Here is an 18758-nt window from a genome sequence, read left to right on the forward strand (position 1 = left end):
TCTGCAATTAATATTTTTCGCATTATTTGGATTGATGGGCAAAGTCCCACATCGGTTAGAAAAAAAAAGAGGCAAAATCTTAGTCTATATATAGAGTAATAGTAATAATGCTAAGAGAGTGGTAAAGTATTTGGGCTTCGGGCTTCATGCTAAAGCCTAGAAAATATTTTCTTAGTTTATATTTTAAGTCCAATTAATGGGCTGATTAGTCGGTAATTGGACCATCTAATCGGCTTAATGGGCCGCCTAATCGGTTTAATGGGCCGAGTAATTGGTGTCCGATTTTGTTGGCCGATTACATCAAAATCGCTTCGGCTTGGGTCCGGTTAGCGACTAGGCGGGCGCCTAGGCGGCTAGGCGCCCGAGTTTTTGAACAGGGGGTATAATTATCACTTGTGAACTAAAATGGTAGATAAACTGGGCTTATGATTTTAGTGGGGGCATTCGGCTAATTTGAGTTTCTATTGGGTATATTTAACCTATGGTCTCTTGTTTAAAAGGTCGCATTATTATTTTTTTAATAATTTCATCTATATGTCTAGTCAGATCACATCATTATATGACGGCAATGCAATGCAATCAATCAAGAAACTATATCGATAAGAATAATTGAGAAAGGCATGTGAGGGATGAGGGATGAGGGATGGGGACGAGGTTGTTTGGCTGGTTTGGGAGATACTTGTGACAGCTTTGATTTCCCGCAAAACTATGCATTATAATTGATAATGCGACCAAGAGAAGTGAAGCCCCACGGCTGACTTTTTATTTCTTCGTACACTTGTATGGTTAACTAGGTGTTTAGCCGGCGTGTGAACATAAATATCTTATAATTACTTATTAACTAGGTAAAAACTCACGCTTTATGCGGAACGTAATTATTAGTTTCATTTTTTAATAAGAAAACATTAATCTGTTTAATCTGTATATTGGTTCGGTTTTAGGTTGTTGTTTTTTTGTTTTTAATCTCCTAAAATATAACTATCATTTTAAATCAATATTTATTTGGTTTATTCGGTTAAAATGTTTGATGTTTTTGGTTTTTTTTTCCTGTAATAATAAAAAATTACTATTATTTGTTTGTTTTCATGTTATGAATCTTAGATAGTCGTGATGTCGAACCAATGGTTTCATATTATAGTTTCTAAACAGATAATAGTTAAAAAGAAAATTATTAAGACAAATCATTTTACTACAATTTGGTCGATAGTGAAAAAAGCATTAAAAAAAATAGTTAAATTATATATTTTATTCATTAACAATATAAACATTTAACAGTTTGACTTTTAACCTGAGACGAAAATTCAATTTAATAGTATAGATTTGTGTGGGCTCGCATTGTGTTTTTAGTACGAGTCCCTCGGCCATTGTTAGTGTTTGGGAGAGACTGTCAGAGTTTTTTTGATTCAGAAATGGCGTATCAGAGCGAGAGAGCTGGAGATAAAATGAATGTAGGTATACTCTAGGTCTAGGGTGTGGTGCGGTTTCTTCGAGAGAGAACTTTTATCTGGGCCGATGAAATTGATTTTGCTTATAATAGGCCGAACTGGGTGAGCCCATTTTTAAACCGAAATATCATTTGAACCGGTTTATTTGTTGGACAGTTCCCTATTTAATAATTAAACCAAAGCGAGAATCAGTAAAGTTGGTCTGACTCTATCTTATTAAAATCGGTTTCGAATTTCGTACCCGCAGTAGTGTATTTGGTTCACTAACCAAAACCATATTGAAATCTGTTTCGATTTTACTAAACCGAACATATACAATAAACTAATAGAGCCGGTCACTTCGATTCGGTTTAGTTCGGTTAAAATAAATAAAGTAGAATCTCGGTTTGGCTTTGAAGGGATAGCATTCATTAATTACTCCGAGGAGGGGGAGATCGGAACTAAAAGCCATCTCTCGCCGGAAAGTTCATCACTTTTATCTTTTACTTCAATCCAAAACGATAGCCATGAGGTCGTTGGTTCGAATCCGATAGCTATCAAAAGGCCATGGATTTAGTCAGGTTTGTTCTGCTCTAACTAACTAACTAACTAACTCTGTGTGGTCTTCTTCCTTTCTCTCGCTATGGGTTTATCATTGCGTTTGTGGGCAAGTGTAGAAGCTTCTGGAGGAAGCACAGAAAGAAGATTCTGGTGACAACAACTTGTTTGGGAAGTGGTTATTTGCTTTACAAACTATACAACGCCCACACTCGTAACCTCGCCGACTTAGAACGTGAGCTCGCCGACGAGCGTCACAATGACGAAATCATCAAAACCCAGTTACGTTCTTGAACCACCACATGATAAAGTTGGTTCCTTTATCTCTTAACATTTTCTCAGTGTCTTGTCTTGTTGCTTGTTTTTATTTTTTGGCTAGAATGAAGGCTCATTTCGAGAACATTCAGATGATTGCTGATGTAACTACATTACCTCACGCATTGCGTCGCTTGAGCAGCCGCATTGGTGAGGAGATCCATGTCTCTGGTGTTATGGAGACGTTAAGTAAAGGAAAAGGAACTTTGGTTCCTTCTGAGAAGCTTCATCTTTGGAATGAGCTCAAGATTTTGAGTCCGTACTATACTTTCTCTTGCTGTACTTCTTACTTATTGGTTCTTCTCTTTTATGTGTGTTGTGTGTTGCTTTCCAGGTTTCACGAGAATGGTTTTGTCGCTGTGGTCAGTCACTATGCTTAGTTTGTACATTAGAGTTCAAGTCAACGTTCTGGGAAGACACTTATATATCGACACTGCTAGAGGTCTCACCAGCTCCCATTTACTTGTAAGTCATTTTACTAACCTCTTTTGTTATGTTCATTATTAATTTTATTATTTTTATATTTCGTTTATGTGTGTATTTTCTTTTTCACAGGAAGAGTTAGATCTGATAGATAGAGAGGAGGAGAAAAAGTTTCTGACAAGTGCTGATTATCTTGCAACGAATGGCATGCCGAGTTTGATTTCCGATATGAAGAGAGCAGTGAAAGAAGTTCTCAAAGGGTACATTTACGTTACATTACATTATCAAAGTTCTTGTAAGGATGAAATCTATTGATGCCTGCTTGATTGCAGAAAGCAGTTAAATGATATGTTAACCACAAGAAGTCTTGAAGAAACTGTGATTCGGATTCTTGATGTGTTTATGAGCAAAGGAAGTCCACATCACTGGGTAGATTATTTAATGATGGCACAAGACGCAACAATGAGTCCAAGAGACACCACCACCACTAGTGTTCCCTCTTCAGATGATGCAACTGTCACCAAGCTTCATCAACTCATAAACGAGACTCGGGAAGTACTCACAAGGTAAGAATGTCTCTGCTCCACATAGCTTATTCGTTGCGACCATTTAAAGATTCCTTTGCCTCTTTGTCTTTGTTTGCAGCACTGAGTTTACAAATGTAGCAGAGATCTCGCTCAAGTCTTGTACCGTAGCGTTAGTAGAGGAGATGGAGAAGCAGACCGGTTTGGCTGCAGGGATGCAATTGGCGAAGCTCTTACCACAGATTGAGAAGACTGTCCCGGAGATTTCAGCTGTACCGGACGAGAACCGGTTCTTGCAACTCATCAGAGATTTGCCTGAAGTTCAGCTCTTTTTTACTCTTTTATACTCAAACATGCCACTATAATTCGCAAAATTGCCAAATTGATTTTATGTTTACGTTTCAACAAAGTAAACAACACATACTGAGAATAATTTGTTCAATATGAATCAATCATTTTAGTTTCACCAGCTCATTGGTATGTCAACAAGCAGACCAAACCTGATCATAAACTACTATTTTTGCTTCTTCATTGTCAACTTTGATTCAGTTTTGATCTTCTTTCATTTATTCATAAATCAATTGCAAACCAATTTTGATTACAACTCAAAAAGTAAAACGACTAGAATCCATTGTATGAAAAGAGTAAAGACCCACTTGAGGAGCATGTGTTTTGGCCAAGTTCTTGTGTGTGTATGTACAGATAAGTGTTAACTTCAAGAATCAGTGTTCCTCAAGTAGATGTTTGTTTAGAGACTCTGGATCTTGTGGACTTGTCTCTTCAACCATCTGTCTTCTTTCTTGGTTTTTGCCCCAAAGAACTAAGTAGAGTCCCAGCATTATGAACACTGCACCAAGAACACTGTAAAGCAAAGACTGGATTAGAACAAGCAACCGGGAAGAACAAAGCTAGTTAACTATGGCTTTACAATGTGTTTTACCTTCCAGAGTACAACTGATCACCAAGAACAAGAAACGCCATTGCAGCAACAAGAAGTGTCTGTAGAGGCTGGAAGACTGCCACAAAGACAGGACCGCCTTTGTAGATACACCATGTCTGAAGATAAACCACCAACCCTGACGCTATTATTCCCTGTAACCAACAAAAGATTCTTTTAGCTAACTTCAACGTTTCAGATGAAGGAAAAGATAGGGAGAGAGAGAGCTTACCGCATATAGGATGGTGAAGAGCTCTTCCCAAGAGACAATGATCCAGTTATTGAGATCAGTTTCAACAAACAAAGCAATGACCAGAAACTGAACCAGGCCAAAGAAACATGTGAAGGATGTTAGAGTGAGCTTTGCTGGGTACTTCTTTAGGACAGGAGCTTGAAGAACCATCCAACCAGCCCATGACAGACAATGTCCCATGAGGTATAACCATCCCAGTGTCCAGTTCTGCGAGTTCTTAGATTCTGTCTCTTCATCCTCATGCAAGTTAAGGCCCTTGTGAAACATAGGAAACCCTCTGTACAATGTGATCACTGTGGCTCCACCGATGCTCACTAGGGTTCCTAGTACCTTGGCCACACCGTGTTTTCTCACCAAGTCTATGTTCTCCAACCTTGATACAAAGAGGAAGATCAATGTTAGACCATGATGAAAACGATGTTTTCAGTAAAAGAGGTTTGTTAATGTTAGGTACCTTAGGGCACAAGCCATGATGAAAGTGATGGCAGGAACAGAGTTCTGCATTGCAGAAGCAAAGGTTGGAGTTGCATAGTAGAGTCCCAATAGATAGAATCCTTGGTTTGCTGTGATTCTGATGTTAAGACACAAAGAGTTAACTACATAAGCAAATTCTTTAAAGATTGAGGAAACACAAAGAGTCTTGTTATGTCTGCTTACCCAATAAGTGCCAAGAAGAAAAACTGAGCTAGTAAAGAGATTGTGAGTGGAGGTCTTTCCTTTCTGTTGAAACAAAATGCATTGTTAAGAACATTAACAATCTTATCCAACAATGGACTAAAGATGCAAACTTTATGAAATTACACAAGAAACCCTAATGAGATCAAGAAAATAAACTTTCTGAAGTTACACAAAAGTCTCAGATGAGATCAAAGGTTCAGACTTTCTGAGGTTACACAATAAACCCATATGAGAAACACTAGCAAACCCTAGAAATTTTGAGAGATAAAAGGACTTACTTTTCGAGGAAGTAAGCGAAGGGGCCAATAAGGAGAAGGGCAAGAAGATTCCTATAAACGGGGTAGACAACTTTGCTGACACCAATGTTAAGAGCAACTCTTGAGACAATGTGAAAGCCTGCAAAACAGAACTGAAGTGTGATCAATGCCACCACTAGCTTCATCTTCTCTGATACTACTGCTTTGGCCATTTTCTTCTTCTTCTTGAGCTCTTCTCTTTTTTTGATGGTTGATTGCACATCAATGGTTTGCTTTTATATGAATGTGTGGTAGTGGTATACTTGAGATTTAAAACAGAAAATAATCATTGCTGATTATAATTAATTATTTGGACGATTATTGGGTTTAGTGGTAACAGAATGGTCCATCATTTCTTCAAGTAGGGTACTTTGTTTATTTGTAATCAATGATTATGAATAATCATGAATTGATGGTGTAAGATGGTTACTTGACTATAATAATATGATTTGGAGGTTGAATGTTTATGTGACTTAGATATGTAGGGATATGTATATGTTGATAGTAACATTTGTACATTTTTATGTTCTTCCATTTCCCACATACACAAACAGTTCTGAATTTGGATTATGTTATGACTGTGACAATGATACAACTCTCTTTAACTATGAGTTCAGGTAACTTGAATCTTTCCTATGTGCTAAGAAGGCAAAAGCAAGTGAAGGAATCCGTTTGTTTATTCAGCATTCATCTTCCCTTGTGGTACATTTCTGTTATAGTTTTTTATTCTTTTGTAATAATGTCTTTATGGAATCAAATAGCATGTGATCTAACCACACAATTAGGCATCTTGTCTTGAATATGGAAAACCATCAATAATCAATCCATTTGTATATGAATAATTTGAGTAATATGTTCAGTAATGAATATTTAAGGAACAACCACCGTTTTTTTCAGTTAACTTGTTCTTTTATCCATGTCATTAGATTCTACAAAACGGCTGCAACTATATGTACCATTAATCAGCTTCAATATAAAACTATGATTTCTTACCAAAATATATGTTGAATATTATACTTTTCCTTAATTTTTAATGTGACAACTGACAAGGAACTATTATGTTTTATAAAAATAATTATGATAGTCATAATTGAAGTAACTAGTACTCTCTAGTTTTTTTCTCTTATTAGTGGGACACATGCAAGATTCTCTCCATTTCTCAGCTCATGATATGAAAAACCTCTGCATTAATTATATAATCAAGAGATCCCAACTTAAACAAAATCATCAGAACAACATCAGATCACCAAAGATCAACAACAAACCCGGAAACACAGAGAGACCAGATCTTTTTTCTAGAACATCAGATCAACAAGAAACCTCTGTATTGATTGTGTGTTCAACATCATATCAACTTAGATACTCGTAAAAGATAGCGAGCAAATGAAAGTGTATATATAAAAAAGTCATAAATAACAGATTCACAATGACACAGCATAAAGTCAACTAATCAGGTTTGGTGGTACCGTTTCACAACCAATTTCGATTTGTCTTGCCATAAACTAAGTAGACAGATACAAGACACATTCAAATCTTTTCTTCTCTCTTCCATTATTTAGGTCAACGTGCAAAGTAGCCCTTACACTTCTTTCCATTCAACCGAGACCACAAAGGTAAGAAGAGCCACAATCCATGAGTTGTGTCTCGATTCATCAGTAAAGAGCACACTCACTAGAGAGTGAGCAGCAACACCAACTACAATTAGACAACACTGATTCTTCCTTAAACACTCACAACAATATCAGATAACAACAATACAACTCCTCTTGTGGTATAGATAAAGCTGAGACTAAATTTCATGTACATTACAAAAAAGTTAAACAGCAAACAGTTCATCTCAAATGATTTTCTACACAAGCTCAGTTTTAAGTCACCTTAAAACAGGAGCAATTCTTTAATAGTCATCCAATACAAAGTTTCTTCAAGCTTGGGGTGCACGCACTGCCTTAACCAATTTCTGCAATAGCAACAAGGAGCATATGTTATTATCTTACACCTTTACGTTAAAAGAGAGAGCTATAGGCTTGAATCAATCAAATGCTTTTACCTGTCTTAGAGCATCAAGCGCCCTTCCTTTCTCCTCTTTCTTTTCACAAAAGCACTCTCCACACCAGCTGGAGAACTCCTTCTGGTGACTTTTGAGCTCTCTAAACACAGAGCTGCAAGGAAACGCTTGATAAGAAAGTGGAACTTAGCAGTCAAGTCTCAATTGGTATATTACTTTACCTTCTGCACCATAGTAGCATATTGACTCGATGTCCTGATGTTGTGGCTCTGGCACCATGGCGGTGGCGCCCACGGTGAAGTACAGCTTGCCCCGGTACATGACTATAATCATATATTTCCTGGTTTCGTAATAAAACAGTTTGTTTACATTAGCCATCAGCAAATGTTATAGGAGAAGTAAGCAACTCAAAAGGAGTAGCATACATCTGGCTTTGTAGTTGTGTTAACGTGTCTCTCACACCGAGTCCCACGGAAAAATAACTCCCCACCCACAAACTGGTTACCCAAACAAACATTCAGTGTTACCTCTGAATCGTCCACATGAAAGCCTGCAAAATTTATATTCAAACAGGAATTTTAAGACAAACTAGTAAAGGCCATCTGAAAATTCTGCAGGATTAGGTCTCAGTACCTAAATCAAGATCCCTATCTTTGCCATACTCAACAACAAACCCATGGTGAGAGTCCAGAGTTGCTCCACCTACATCACTGAAGAATACTACAAAACAAAATACGTATGGTAAGTAACTTTTTAGCCTTAATAATAGTATGTATGTAATGGATTTCACTTATATATTACCTTTAGTCATGGGACGTATAAAAGACTCCATGAGTTTGTCAAGCATGCTATCCAAGCCAAAGTCATCAAGCACAGCACCGTATTTATTCATGGTGTTTGGTCTCATGATTCTGAACTTTGTCTCACCCACCCACTTCTCAAAATTTTCTACCTGCAGGGACAAACACGAGCACATGAACAAAACGTATAAAGACAACATAAAAGGAGAAAGGATGCACATTACCTCGGCTAGCATCATCTCGCAGAAGCTGGGTTGGAGCATGTCAAAGACAAAAACACCAGGAGACGGTTCAGATATAATGCTTCTGAAGCTTTTCTCTGAGCTTTCATTGATCGCCTTTATGAAAGAGGGGACGAAGCATTGCATAGGAGCTAGAGTATACAACTCCTTGTGAAGCGGCTGCAGAGAGAGAGAGAGAAAAAAAAACATATTAAACTACAAGCTGATGAACTGGAGGAGCCCCAATATCGAACATCAAGAAAGGGATTCACACCTGATAATTAGTTATTATCTTCTGCCTATAGACGCTGTGCCTCTGAGCCTGTAGCACAAGACACAAAGGCCAAAGCAATAACCAAACAAGTTAAAAATGCAAAAACGAAGAGCCAATTTGCATCAACAAGAAACTAACAATCACAAGAACCCATGTAAGAAAGGTCAAAACTTTGATAAAGAAAAGAAGCAAACAAATCACAAAGTCTTAAAACTTTCTATAAGCATTTAGCAAACCCATGTGAAGAAGTCAGAGAAAGGTCAAAACTTTGAAACATACTCTGGACCGTTCTCCGTGAGGGAGGTGCCTGAGCATAATGTCAGTCATGAATTTGACTTTCTCTTCCCTGGTGGAGACCAAGATTTGCTGCGGCAAGTACTTCTCGAGACTAGAGTAGACCGCACTGGGGAAATCGAGCTTCAGATCCTCGTAGCTCTCGGGCCTATGCTCGTTGTTAGGGTTTATCCTCAGTCTCTGCGAAGAAAACGTCGTCGTAGCAGCTGCAGCTCTCATCGTCGTAGTTCCGCTACCGTCCACCGTCGTCTCCTGCTGAGCTTCTCGCTGGTCGCTTGACATCACTGTGAAGGGGAGCAATTCAAGTGAGGAAGTTAGGGTTGCTGAGGACAATACATTTCGAAGAATCCAAATCTGGGGGATCTTGATTTTGAGTTCCCGTTGAAGTTAGGGTTCCCTCGATGACTTTTTTTTTTTTTTTTTTTTTTTTTTTTTAAGTAAATAAAATTACGCACGAAATCTCCCATCACACTGATTTTCCGGCCCATCTTTGAGGCCCATAATATTATTCGAACTGGTTGTTTGGTACTATAAAACTGAAAAAGGATTACCGGTAAACGCTGTGTATATATATCTCTATATATATAGTAAAACCTAATATTGTTGATAAAGATATTAATTAGAAATTTATACAGAAACTTTGTTTTTGTTCATAAACTTTTCTTGAATAATTAAGGTTAACTAATAAACGCACCTTTTGTAGACGGGCATATATCTAACGAATTTTTATTTTAATTTTTATTTGAATTAAAATTATTAAATTAGATATAAATTTTAAATTAATATTATAAATTATTTAAATTCAATATTTATATTGATACTTGATGTATTATGTTTTTCTGTTTTTTTTTCCTTTAAAAGATGACGATGTTGGATCATTAATTATTTATTAAAATGAATAATTTAGTCTAAAATTATGAAAACATGTTAAATTAGCAAAAATATGTTTAAATAATAGTATAGCCTAGATTATGGTCTAAATCTTGTGCAGACTAATATATATATATATATATAAAATTTTATTTTTAATGTTAAATTTTCATTTAAACCTAAATTATTAAATTATATAAAAATTTAAATTTATATTAGAAATTATCTAATTTTAATGTATATATTGACAATTGATGTATTAAGTTCTGTTTTTGTTTTTTTTTTCCTGCTTAACTAAATTTTCTATACCAGAGTTTGTAACTTTGTAAATTTTCATGGTCGGTTTGGTTTGGTTACCTTTTCGGGTATTGGTTTAGTTATTTCGTAGATTTTTCAATTTTGAACTCATTAATTATATCGATGAATTACAATCTTCTCATCCGAAATCACATACAACTAGATGATAACATGCGCCTTGCGCGGAGTGAATTTTTTTAAAAAAATATATTGTACTTAAATATTATAAACAATATACATTTTGTTATCAATATTTGCATTTGATTAGAGGTGGGCATTCAAGTACCATTTGGTTCGGCTCGGTTCGGATCCTTGCGGGTTTGGCTCGGTTCGGATCTTTGCGGGTCTGGTTCGGGTTGGATTCACATAAGGTATTTTTTTTTTTCAAAAATTAAAGTTCATATATACTTTAAAGTTTTCAAAATCTAAAAATAAAATAATATATAACATATAAATTTCAATAATGTATGCCAAAATACTTAAACATAACATAAAAATTAGTTTAACTTAAATATTTGGATAGGAAATCAATAGATATTTGAAGTATTTTAGGTATTTTAAGTATTGGCTATTTTATAACAATTTGTATATATTTCCAAGTATTTTGGACAACTTAAAAACATCTTATATATTTTGTATATTCTTTTAGATATTAAATTTAAAAATAATATTAATATATTTAAGTATATAAATCTGGTTCGGATATATTTGGATACCCGAAATATTTTGGTTCGGATCGGTTAGGTTTCGGTTCTTTAGATACCAAAATTTTGAACCTATTCAGATATCTAACCAATTTTGGTTAAAATTCGGTATTGTTTTTGGATCGGTTTTGGTTCAGTTTTTTTGATCCGGATTTTTTGCCCAACCCTTTATTTTTATTATGACAAAATTTTAAACGAAAATGATGATTGTTCATACTAATTTTGGGTATGCAATAATTTTCAAACCAAAACACGTTTTGGCTCATTTAGTTAATCATTAAAAATTATTTTATGCCCATTTAAGAAAAATAATGGGCTGAACTTAAAAAATTACCATTTCAGATTGTCAATCAACACTTCCAAATATTCCATGTCGGTGTTGTGACCAATAGAAAGGTGGTTAGAGTTAGGAAAAAAAATTTGTTGTGCAATCTATGTTCTCGCTAGGTGAATTCAATAGCTTCTAAATAAATCTTAGTTGTATCGATCTCTTGTAAGATTTTCGAAGAATATTAAAATAAAATCTTACACATGCTGAATTGTTTCTCAATTAATATATAGGAGATTAGAGTAATAACATAAATCAACATAATACCTCTTGTTTATTTACAATATATTTATGGTAAATAAATCAAAATAATCATTTTATTTATTTTATATGCTATATAATTATATTTCAATGATATTGACATAAATATATAGTATATTATAATATAAATATTTATGATTGAGAATTCCTACTCATATGGTTTTATTAACATTTGTATATTTGATGTAACAAAAAGTTTAAACCATTAATCCCAAAATTTTCGATGTGATATTTTTTCGATGCAAATTTCAAAATTAAAATATCAAGGTCCCAATACTTTTTCAATGCAAATTTAAAAATTAACATACTTATGTATTTTTAAATGGTACATAGTTTAATTTAAACAATATTATTATATATATATATATAATTTAATATGAAAATTTATTGTATCTTGTTATATTAATACGATTTTATGATCATTGTATCTTGTTATAACAAAAATATTAAGCTATTGATCACAAAATTTTCAAAGGGATTTTTAACATTTTTGTAATTTAAAGTCGCTTTAAAAATTCAAAATATAAAGTATTAGAAAAATCTAATTTTTTTCATTATATGGTTAATGTGATTGTTTAATTTCTTTTAATGACATAAAATTAAATAAAATGAGGAATGATACAAAAACTGTTATCAAATCTTTATTATTCATAATCATTAATTGCTAATATATATGTTAATCATATTAGGTAACACCGTAGTTTTTATTTAAGGAAAGAATACATGTTTCTTATATTTTAGGTTAATCATTAGCAATTGGATTTTCGACCTATAAATTATTCAATTGATTCTTATGATGCCACGTAAGTCAAATTGACATCCTAATTAAGTGACACATTATCAAATATCTTTGGTAATTAATACAAAATATAGGTTACAACTTCTTAAATGATTTTCAATTAATATATAGGAGATATAGGTTACAACTTCTTAAATGATTCTTAATTAATATACAGGGGATACAAATTAAATATAAAAATTTACGCACAAAGAAAGAGACATTTTGTAACTAGTTGCCTCCACAATACGATACCTAATCGGTAAGTTGTTTATTTATGTTGGTTGAATCCAGAGATCTATCGACATTTAAATGGTTGAGAAAATCATGTTTAACCGCGTCACTGTGATTGTCACTGAAACTTCTTGCAACCCCTGCCAAAGGAACCAAAGAAACTACAAGAAAGTTTGGTTGCAAGACATATCACAATGCAAGTTGGTATATATATTTTGTCAATATTTTTTAAATGTAGTTTTGTCTTTTACCATTTTTTATCCTTCTTCGCAAAGAGTAGAGGTGCCAGCTGGGGGGTGGGGATTAAACAACCAGCTTTTGTCCTTGGTCCAAGAAGATTATGGGCTTAGGCCCAGAACTTCTTGAATTCAAACTAGGGGTAGGCAAAAAACCCAAACCGAACCGATCCAAACCAAACCAACCGAAATTAAACTGATCCAAACCAAACCGTGCTCTTTACATAATCCAATTGGTTCATGTTTTACTCAACCCGAATGGTTTGGTTTGGTTTGGGTTCAAACCGAACCAAACCGAACCAAACCAATAATCCAATATATTTTTATCTATATATATATATATATATATATGTTAACATATTGTAAATTTTAGTTAAAGTTTAGTTTTTCATTTTTTCTTAACTTCCATATATTTTTAAAAAATCCAAATATGATTCAAATAATCCTAATACCTAAAGATTGTACTGAAAACAAAACCTAAAAACTATAAGCATCTAAATCGTAGCCATCTCGTTTCGTTCATCTTCTCCAATTTTCATTCTCTAAATTATGTAACAAAGTTATTATAGGATCAATAAAAACAAAAAGGTAGACGCAAATAGTCTTTTCGTTAATAGGTTTTAGAATGCTTACAAGTCTTTGTTACGCTAATTAGATTACAAATAGTCTGCTATTTGCTTATTATGTATTTCTTCCTTTGACGTGGTTAAGAGTTTTGTCATCGAGCTTTAAATTGTTTTTTGTTTCATAGTTTTTTAAAGAAAACCAAACTAAATCTAAACCAAACCGAACTAAACCGAACCAAACTAAACCAAAACCGAACCTAAACCAAAGCTACTTTGGTTTTAATTGGGTTGAGTTTTATAAAACCCAAATTAACCAAACCAAACGGAACCCGAAACTAAACCGATATGCCCATCCCTAATTCAAACTATTGAAAAGTTGGTAATATATATATATATAATAAAACATGGTTTTCTCCCCCCTCCTTCTGCCACTTCATCAAAATGCATAGGGCAATTTGTGACACCTGTCACCTTTAAAAAAAGTTACAAAACTCATTTTTCCTCTTTCTCTTTGCGTTCTCTGATTGGACCTTCTGTTTCTTTCATTTAGGCTTCTTGTGCTCATTTCGTTTTTTTATGAATAGGTTCTGTGATATGGGTTTTTATGTGTGTGATTGATTATCTCCAGGCCCAGATATGTCGTCTGATTTTGTAGAAAATAGAAGCTCCTAGGTCTGAATGTCGTCTAGATGAAGCCGCCTCTAATGAAGATCCTGAAACGCCTTGGGTTTCCTTTAATTTTGTTCTTCAATCCGAGCATTAACATGCTTCATCCCACTCGCCCCACTATGCAACAGTTAATCAAGCTCAAACTCTTCGTATGTAACAGGCTAAATCTCTTCTATAAATTGGCATCCTTGCATCGATAAAGGCCGTCTTATCTACGGAAACTATAAGTATCATTTTTTTTTTCAAATTATCAGCTCTGGCAATGGCGTATTCCTTCACCTTGCTTGCTGATATTAAAGCTGGTCGATGTTCAACCACAGCCGAGGTCCGTCTTTTGAGGTTTTGGGAGGCTCCTAACGTGAAGAGAGGCAATAAACATATGGGTGTGGACATGCTACTGATCGACGAGCAGGTAATCACTCCCATTTTGTGCTAACCCTTTTGACGAAACCAGTTTTACAGAGACTGTAATTTTTCATTTGTTTGTCTGCAATAGTCAACGCTTATGGAAGGATCCGTGAGTGTTAACCTTCTCAGCATCTTCATAGAGCGTTTCAGTGAAGGCTCTGTGTACACGATGTGCGAGTTCGAGGTAACCCAGAGTAACAACAGTTTCCGAGTGTCTGAATCATAGCTTTCCTCCTCAGTTTATGTTTGCTATTCATGATCAAGAATGCAGATTTGAAATGTTGTGTCTGCAAAATCTTGGATTCAGACTATATGATGCTTTGGTTTTGGCAATCCCAGCTCTTGAGTGATTTTTCTATGATCCTTTTTTGGTTTTACCTCAGAATCATTCAGCATAACAATGATCTTTTCGCTAAAGAGGTATCACATCATTGAACGATTAGCACATGATCCCATTCTTATGTAGTTCCTTAGTGTTGGTTTTACAATAGTTTTTTTTCACCATCCATAAGCAATTCAAATATCTCAAATATATAACTTATCCACAACTCATTTCTGCCATGTACGAGCTCATAAAAATTAAATTGAATTACCGTCAAGATCGTATTATGGATTTTCATTTAACATACAAATTTAGATTTGGTTCATTTCAGTGTAGATTGTCTACGTGGTCTTTTCTATGAGGAAACTATAGATGATATAGATTACAAGCGAAAAGTGCAAGTGCAAGATCTTGGTACAGATGTAAAAGTTTGTGATGATGAAATTAAAGAACAAGGCTTCATAGGGAAGAAGAGGGAGGTTGATTATGTGAATACATACCCAGAAGGTCTAATAAACATGGAGTTCAACTGAATAGGTAACGTTTAAAGAAAAAAAAAACTATAAATTAACTTAGATACTATCTTTTTGACTAATCGTCTTTCCTTGCTAACCAAACTTTATAATTTGATATAGTCCTCTTACTGATGACAGATAGTTGAGTCTCTGCACTGCTAAAGTGACTGATTGAAAGGAACTTTGTTGATGTTTGTTGCAATGCGGTAGATCAAAGTATTGTTCTTTTGATCAATTCTGAGATCTTGAGTAGATGTTAAAGGTTTTTTTATCTCCAGAGACTGGCATCCAGATAGAAAATGATGGTGTTACATAGGTTATTCTAAATGTGAAAAGAATCTCCAGAGAGATGTTGGTACCTCATACTGTCTTAAAATATTTTTTCCCTAAAGAATATATTTATGATCATTACTATATTCTACAGGGAGGTGACCATAGTGCTGATGATGCTCTATGCCTGGAGAGAATCCAGTAGCATCCAAGGTATCTCTGATGGTGACAATAAAACTGATGTTGAGCTACCAGATGGTGTGTCAGGAGAAGTCAAAGAGAGTACAAATGCCAACCATCAACCATCCTCATCTGTGGTACCTGGAGGCGGTCGTCTTGCATCAACCAAACCGGTTGATGGTCTAAATGAGAATGGAGAGAAAGCACGTATGGCACAGCTCCACTTCAAAAAACACTCATCCCCACTAAATTTTCTTCTGTTGTTATGTCTTCCTTTTATTTTCTTATCGGACAAAGCTTTAGCAACTCTTTTCTATTTATTATTAAACCTGATACAGCGGTGGATGTTTTGACTATTAACGCAAGTTATTTACGCAACATTTCCTTTGATTTTCTTATCGCAAAAAGCTATATAAAATATCTTCACTTATATGCAACAGCTTCCTTGGTCCTACCATTATAATTTTTTTTTTTGAAAAATGTTGTAAAAGAAATTTGTGTAATACTTATATTATGTAATGGTCTTTACCTTTATAGAGTATAATATCTATATAAATTATCTTGGAAAAATAGTCAGTTTAGATCCAATCAATACTAGACCATGATTAATAATTCACTTACTGGATTCAGAAATAGACGATGAGAAATTAGCACATCCATGACATTGACAAAGCATGCGAAGATTGTTATTATTTTAAGACGATGAACGAATTTATTATCTTCGTTCTTCAAAACAACACATGCATTTACATTCTTTTTTTGGAACTTTAACTTTGTTTTATGTTTTAAATTCAATTATATTTACATCGGTGCAACTATTAACTATTTATTCTATTTTATTGAATTAATCAATAAAAATCACTTATACTACTGTCACTAACCACTATTAAAACATATAAACATTATTTTAAATTTACTAGAAAATAAAACATATGAACCTGATATCTTGCATATTTCCATTGTTTTATCCATTCACTCATGTGCATTTTGATCATATAGACTAGGATTTAGCCATGTTTAGGTTGCATTTTGCATACATGAGTCTTTATCAGGTATTGGAGTACCACATGGAGTTCTTTGAGACATTTGGGTGCATTTGGAGCTCAAAAGAGTTGATAAAGGTGATCATTGGATGAGCAGGGCATGGGAGCGACCTCACTGGAGCGACACCGTGAAGTCGCTGTGATACCCCCTTCAGAGCGACTTGGCCAGAGCGACACCCCGATGTCGTTCGCGTTTTCATCGCCTCGGAGGCACGAGAGCGACCTTACCAGAGCGACGAGGAGAAGTCGCTCGGAGGCACGAGAGCGACCTTACCAGAGCGACGCGGAGAAGTCGCTCGCGTTTTCATCGCTCGGAGACACGAGAGCGACCTGGAGCGACGTCTCGCAGCGACTCCTCCAGGTCGCTCCCGAAGCCTGAAGCGACCTCTCGGAGCGACTACTGGAGGTCGCTGCGCGCCTTTTGTTTGCTCGACTTCATGTTTACTCAAGGACCTTTTGGTCATTTCATTATGCACGTTTTTACTTTCTAAACCTAAGTTTAAGTATCTTTTGTAAGCCATTAGAGGCAGATTATCTTTGATCAAAAAGAAACCACCAAAAACCTCTTGGAAAGTTCATCTCTTTGAATCAATTGATCATTTTGTTATTGCAATTCTGTTGTTTTCATATCTATTATCTGTATTTCTCTACATGATTAATCTGAAATCCAATATGGGTTTAAGAGGAATCATGAAGAGTAGTGAGTAATCCATTCTTGAATTCATGGGTTAGGGAGATTAAGGGTGATTAGGCTAGATCTAGGATGTTATAGTGTAGATCCTTCTTATTCCTTGCTAATAGAGTATTCATAATCATCTTCTGAGTTGGCCTCTCAAAAGTTGATCTTTAGGAATTTCCCACCCACAAGGTGTTTGATGAAATGCTTGAGACAACTCTCCTAAGCTTTTAACATACTTTACCAAAGACATTTGTTGTTAATGGTGTTAAGATAGCCAATAGACTTGTTAGTAATGATTGTTTTTATATTATTCAACCAAAGACATTTGATGTTTGAAATATGTTAGTAAATGAACATTCATTTAGATATAGAGTTTGTTTAAGATTGTGTCTAAGCTTAAGGTTGATAGTTTGATTCATCATTTGCCTTCCTTAGTTCGAAACTTGATCACCTAAGGTCTAAATCCTATACCCATGAGTTCTCTTTTATCATAAACAAGAAAGTCACTTCTTTTATTGTTTTATTTTTCTGTTCTTGCATTCTATTATTAGTAGTAGTTTAAAACCATCCAAATTATCGGTTGCACTTAGATTAAGTACGTACTTGCATTCTCGGTGCTTGAAATCCCTTAGAATTGGTTCGACAATCTTTTATACTACATCATTTGTCTTAGGAGCCTTGAAAACTCCTAACATCAAATTGGCGCCGTTGCCAAATTCTGAGTAGATTTGAACATTGAGATTTAGTCAGTTGCTTGAGACTAAGTCATTTTTATTTTCTTTTGTTACTGATTCTACTTCTTCACCTCCCTTTAATTTACAGGTGTATGAACTTGAGGAGCATGGGTCCATCAAACCTAGTTCCAAGAGCTGCAGACATCAGAGCTTTAGAGAGAGAGTGTGCTAGAAAGAGAAGAGAAGAAGAGCAGCATGCTCACTTGCAGAGATTGGATACTGATATGGGAGACATACCTCAAAATGATGCGGACGTCAATGGAGCTAACAACGTTCCACAAAACCAACAGCGAGCAGCTCGACCCATTGGCACTTATGACCGCCCCAACATTCATGGTCATAGATTGGGAATCCGAGCACTAGCTGTAGCAGCCAACAACTTTGAAATCAAATCAGGACTCCTCAACGTGATCGAGAACAACAAGTATCATGGCTTGGATCTAGAGGACCCATTTGATCACTTGGACAGGTTCGACAGCTACTGTGGGTTGTCAAAGACCAATGGTGTGTCCGAAGATGCCTTAAAGCTCAAGCTATTCCCTTTCTCTTTGGGGGATAAGGCATGTCAGTGGGAAAAGTCTCTACCCAACGACTCTATAACCACCTGGGATGACTGCAAGAAAGCATTTTTGGAGAATTTTTTCTCTACTTCAAGAACTGCT

At 35.1% G+C, this 18758-nt stretch overlaps 3 protein-coding genes across 3 annotated transcripts; 1 reads left to right on the plus strand and 2 right to left on the minus strand.

Annotated features, from left to right (window-relative positions):
• The first annotated feature begins 1822 nt into the window (after positions 1–1822).
• LOC106382288 (peroxisome biogenesis protein 3-1) lies at positions 1823–3713 on the plus strand. Its single transcript, XM_013822283.3, has 7 exons — positions 1823–2005; positions 2102–2263; positions 2362–2552; positions 2632–2762; positions 2853–2980; positions 3053–3286; positions 3366–3713. The coding sequence occupies exons 1-7, from the start codon at positions 1992–1994 to the stop codon at positions 3607–3609; spliced, it is 1104 nt and encodes a 367-aa protein (XP_013677737.2). The 5' UTR covers positions 1823–1991; the 3' UTR covers positions 3610–3713.
• An 85-nt stretch (positions 3714–3798) lies between these two features.
• Positions 3799–6792, minus strand: LOC106380090 (WAT1-related protein At3g18200-like). The gene is made up of 6 exons (XM_013819909.3): positions 5391–6792; positions 5092–5154; positions 4889–5005; positions 4414–4807; positions 4185–4336; positions 3799–4105 (listed from the first exon to the last, which is right to left on the minus strand). Exons 1-6 carry the CDS (start codon positions 5579–5581, stop codon positions 3967–3969), a joined length of 1056 nt encoding a protein of 351 aa, XP_013675363.1. The 5' UTR covers positions 5582–6792; the 3' UTR covers positions 3799–3966.
• A 317-nt stretch (positions 6793–7109) lies between these two features.
• LOC106382681 (2-oxoglutarate and iron-dependent oxygenase domain-containing protein CP2-like) lies at positions 7110–9422 on the minus strand. Its single transcript, XM_013822725.3, has 9 exons — positions 8988–9422; positions 8709–8756; positions 8438–8614; positions 8215–8365; positions 8047–8133; positions 7839–7963; positions 7635–7753; positions 7456–7567; positions 7110–7365 (listed from the first exon to the last, which is right to left on the minus strand). The coding sequence occupies exons 1-9, from the start codon at positions 9282–9284 to the stop codon at positions 7330–7332; spliced, it is 1152 nt and encodes a 383-aa protein (XP_013678179.1). The 5' UTR covers positions 9285–9422; the 3' UTR covers positions 7110–7329.
• Between the last annotated feature and the right edge of the window lie 9336 nt (positions 9423–18758).

Source organism: Brassica napus, chromosome C3 (genome assembly GCF_020379485.1).
Source record: "Brassica napus cultivar Da-Ae chromosome C3, Da-Ae, whole genome shotgun sequence".
Taxonomy (NCBI): domain Eukaryota; kingdom Viridiplantae; phylum Streptophyta; class Magnoliopsida; order Brassicales; family Brassicaceae; genus Brassica; species Brassica napus.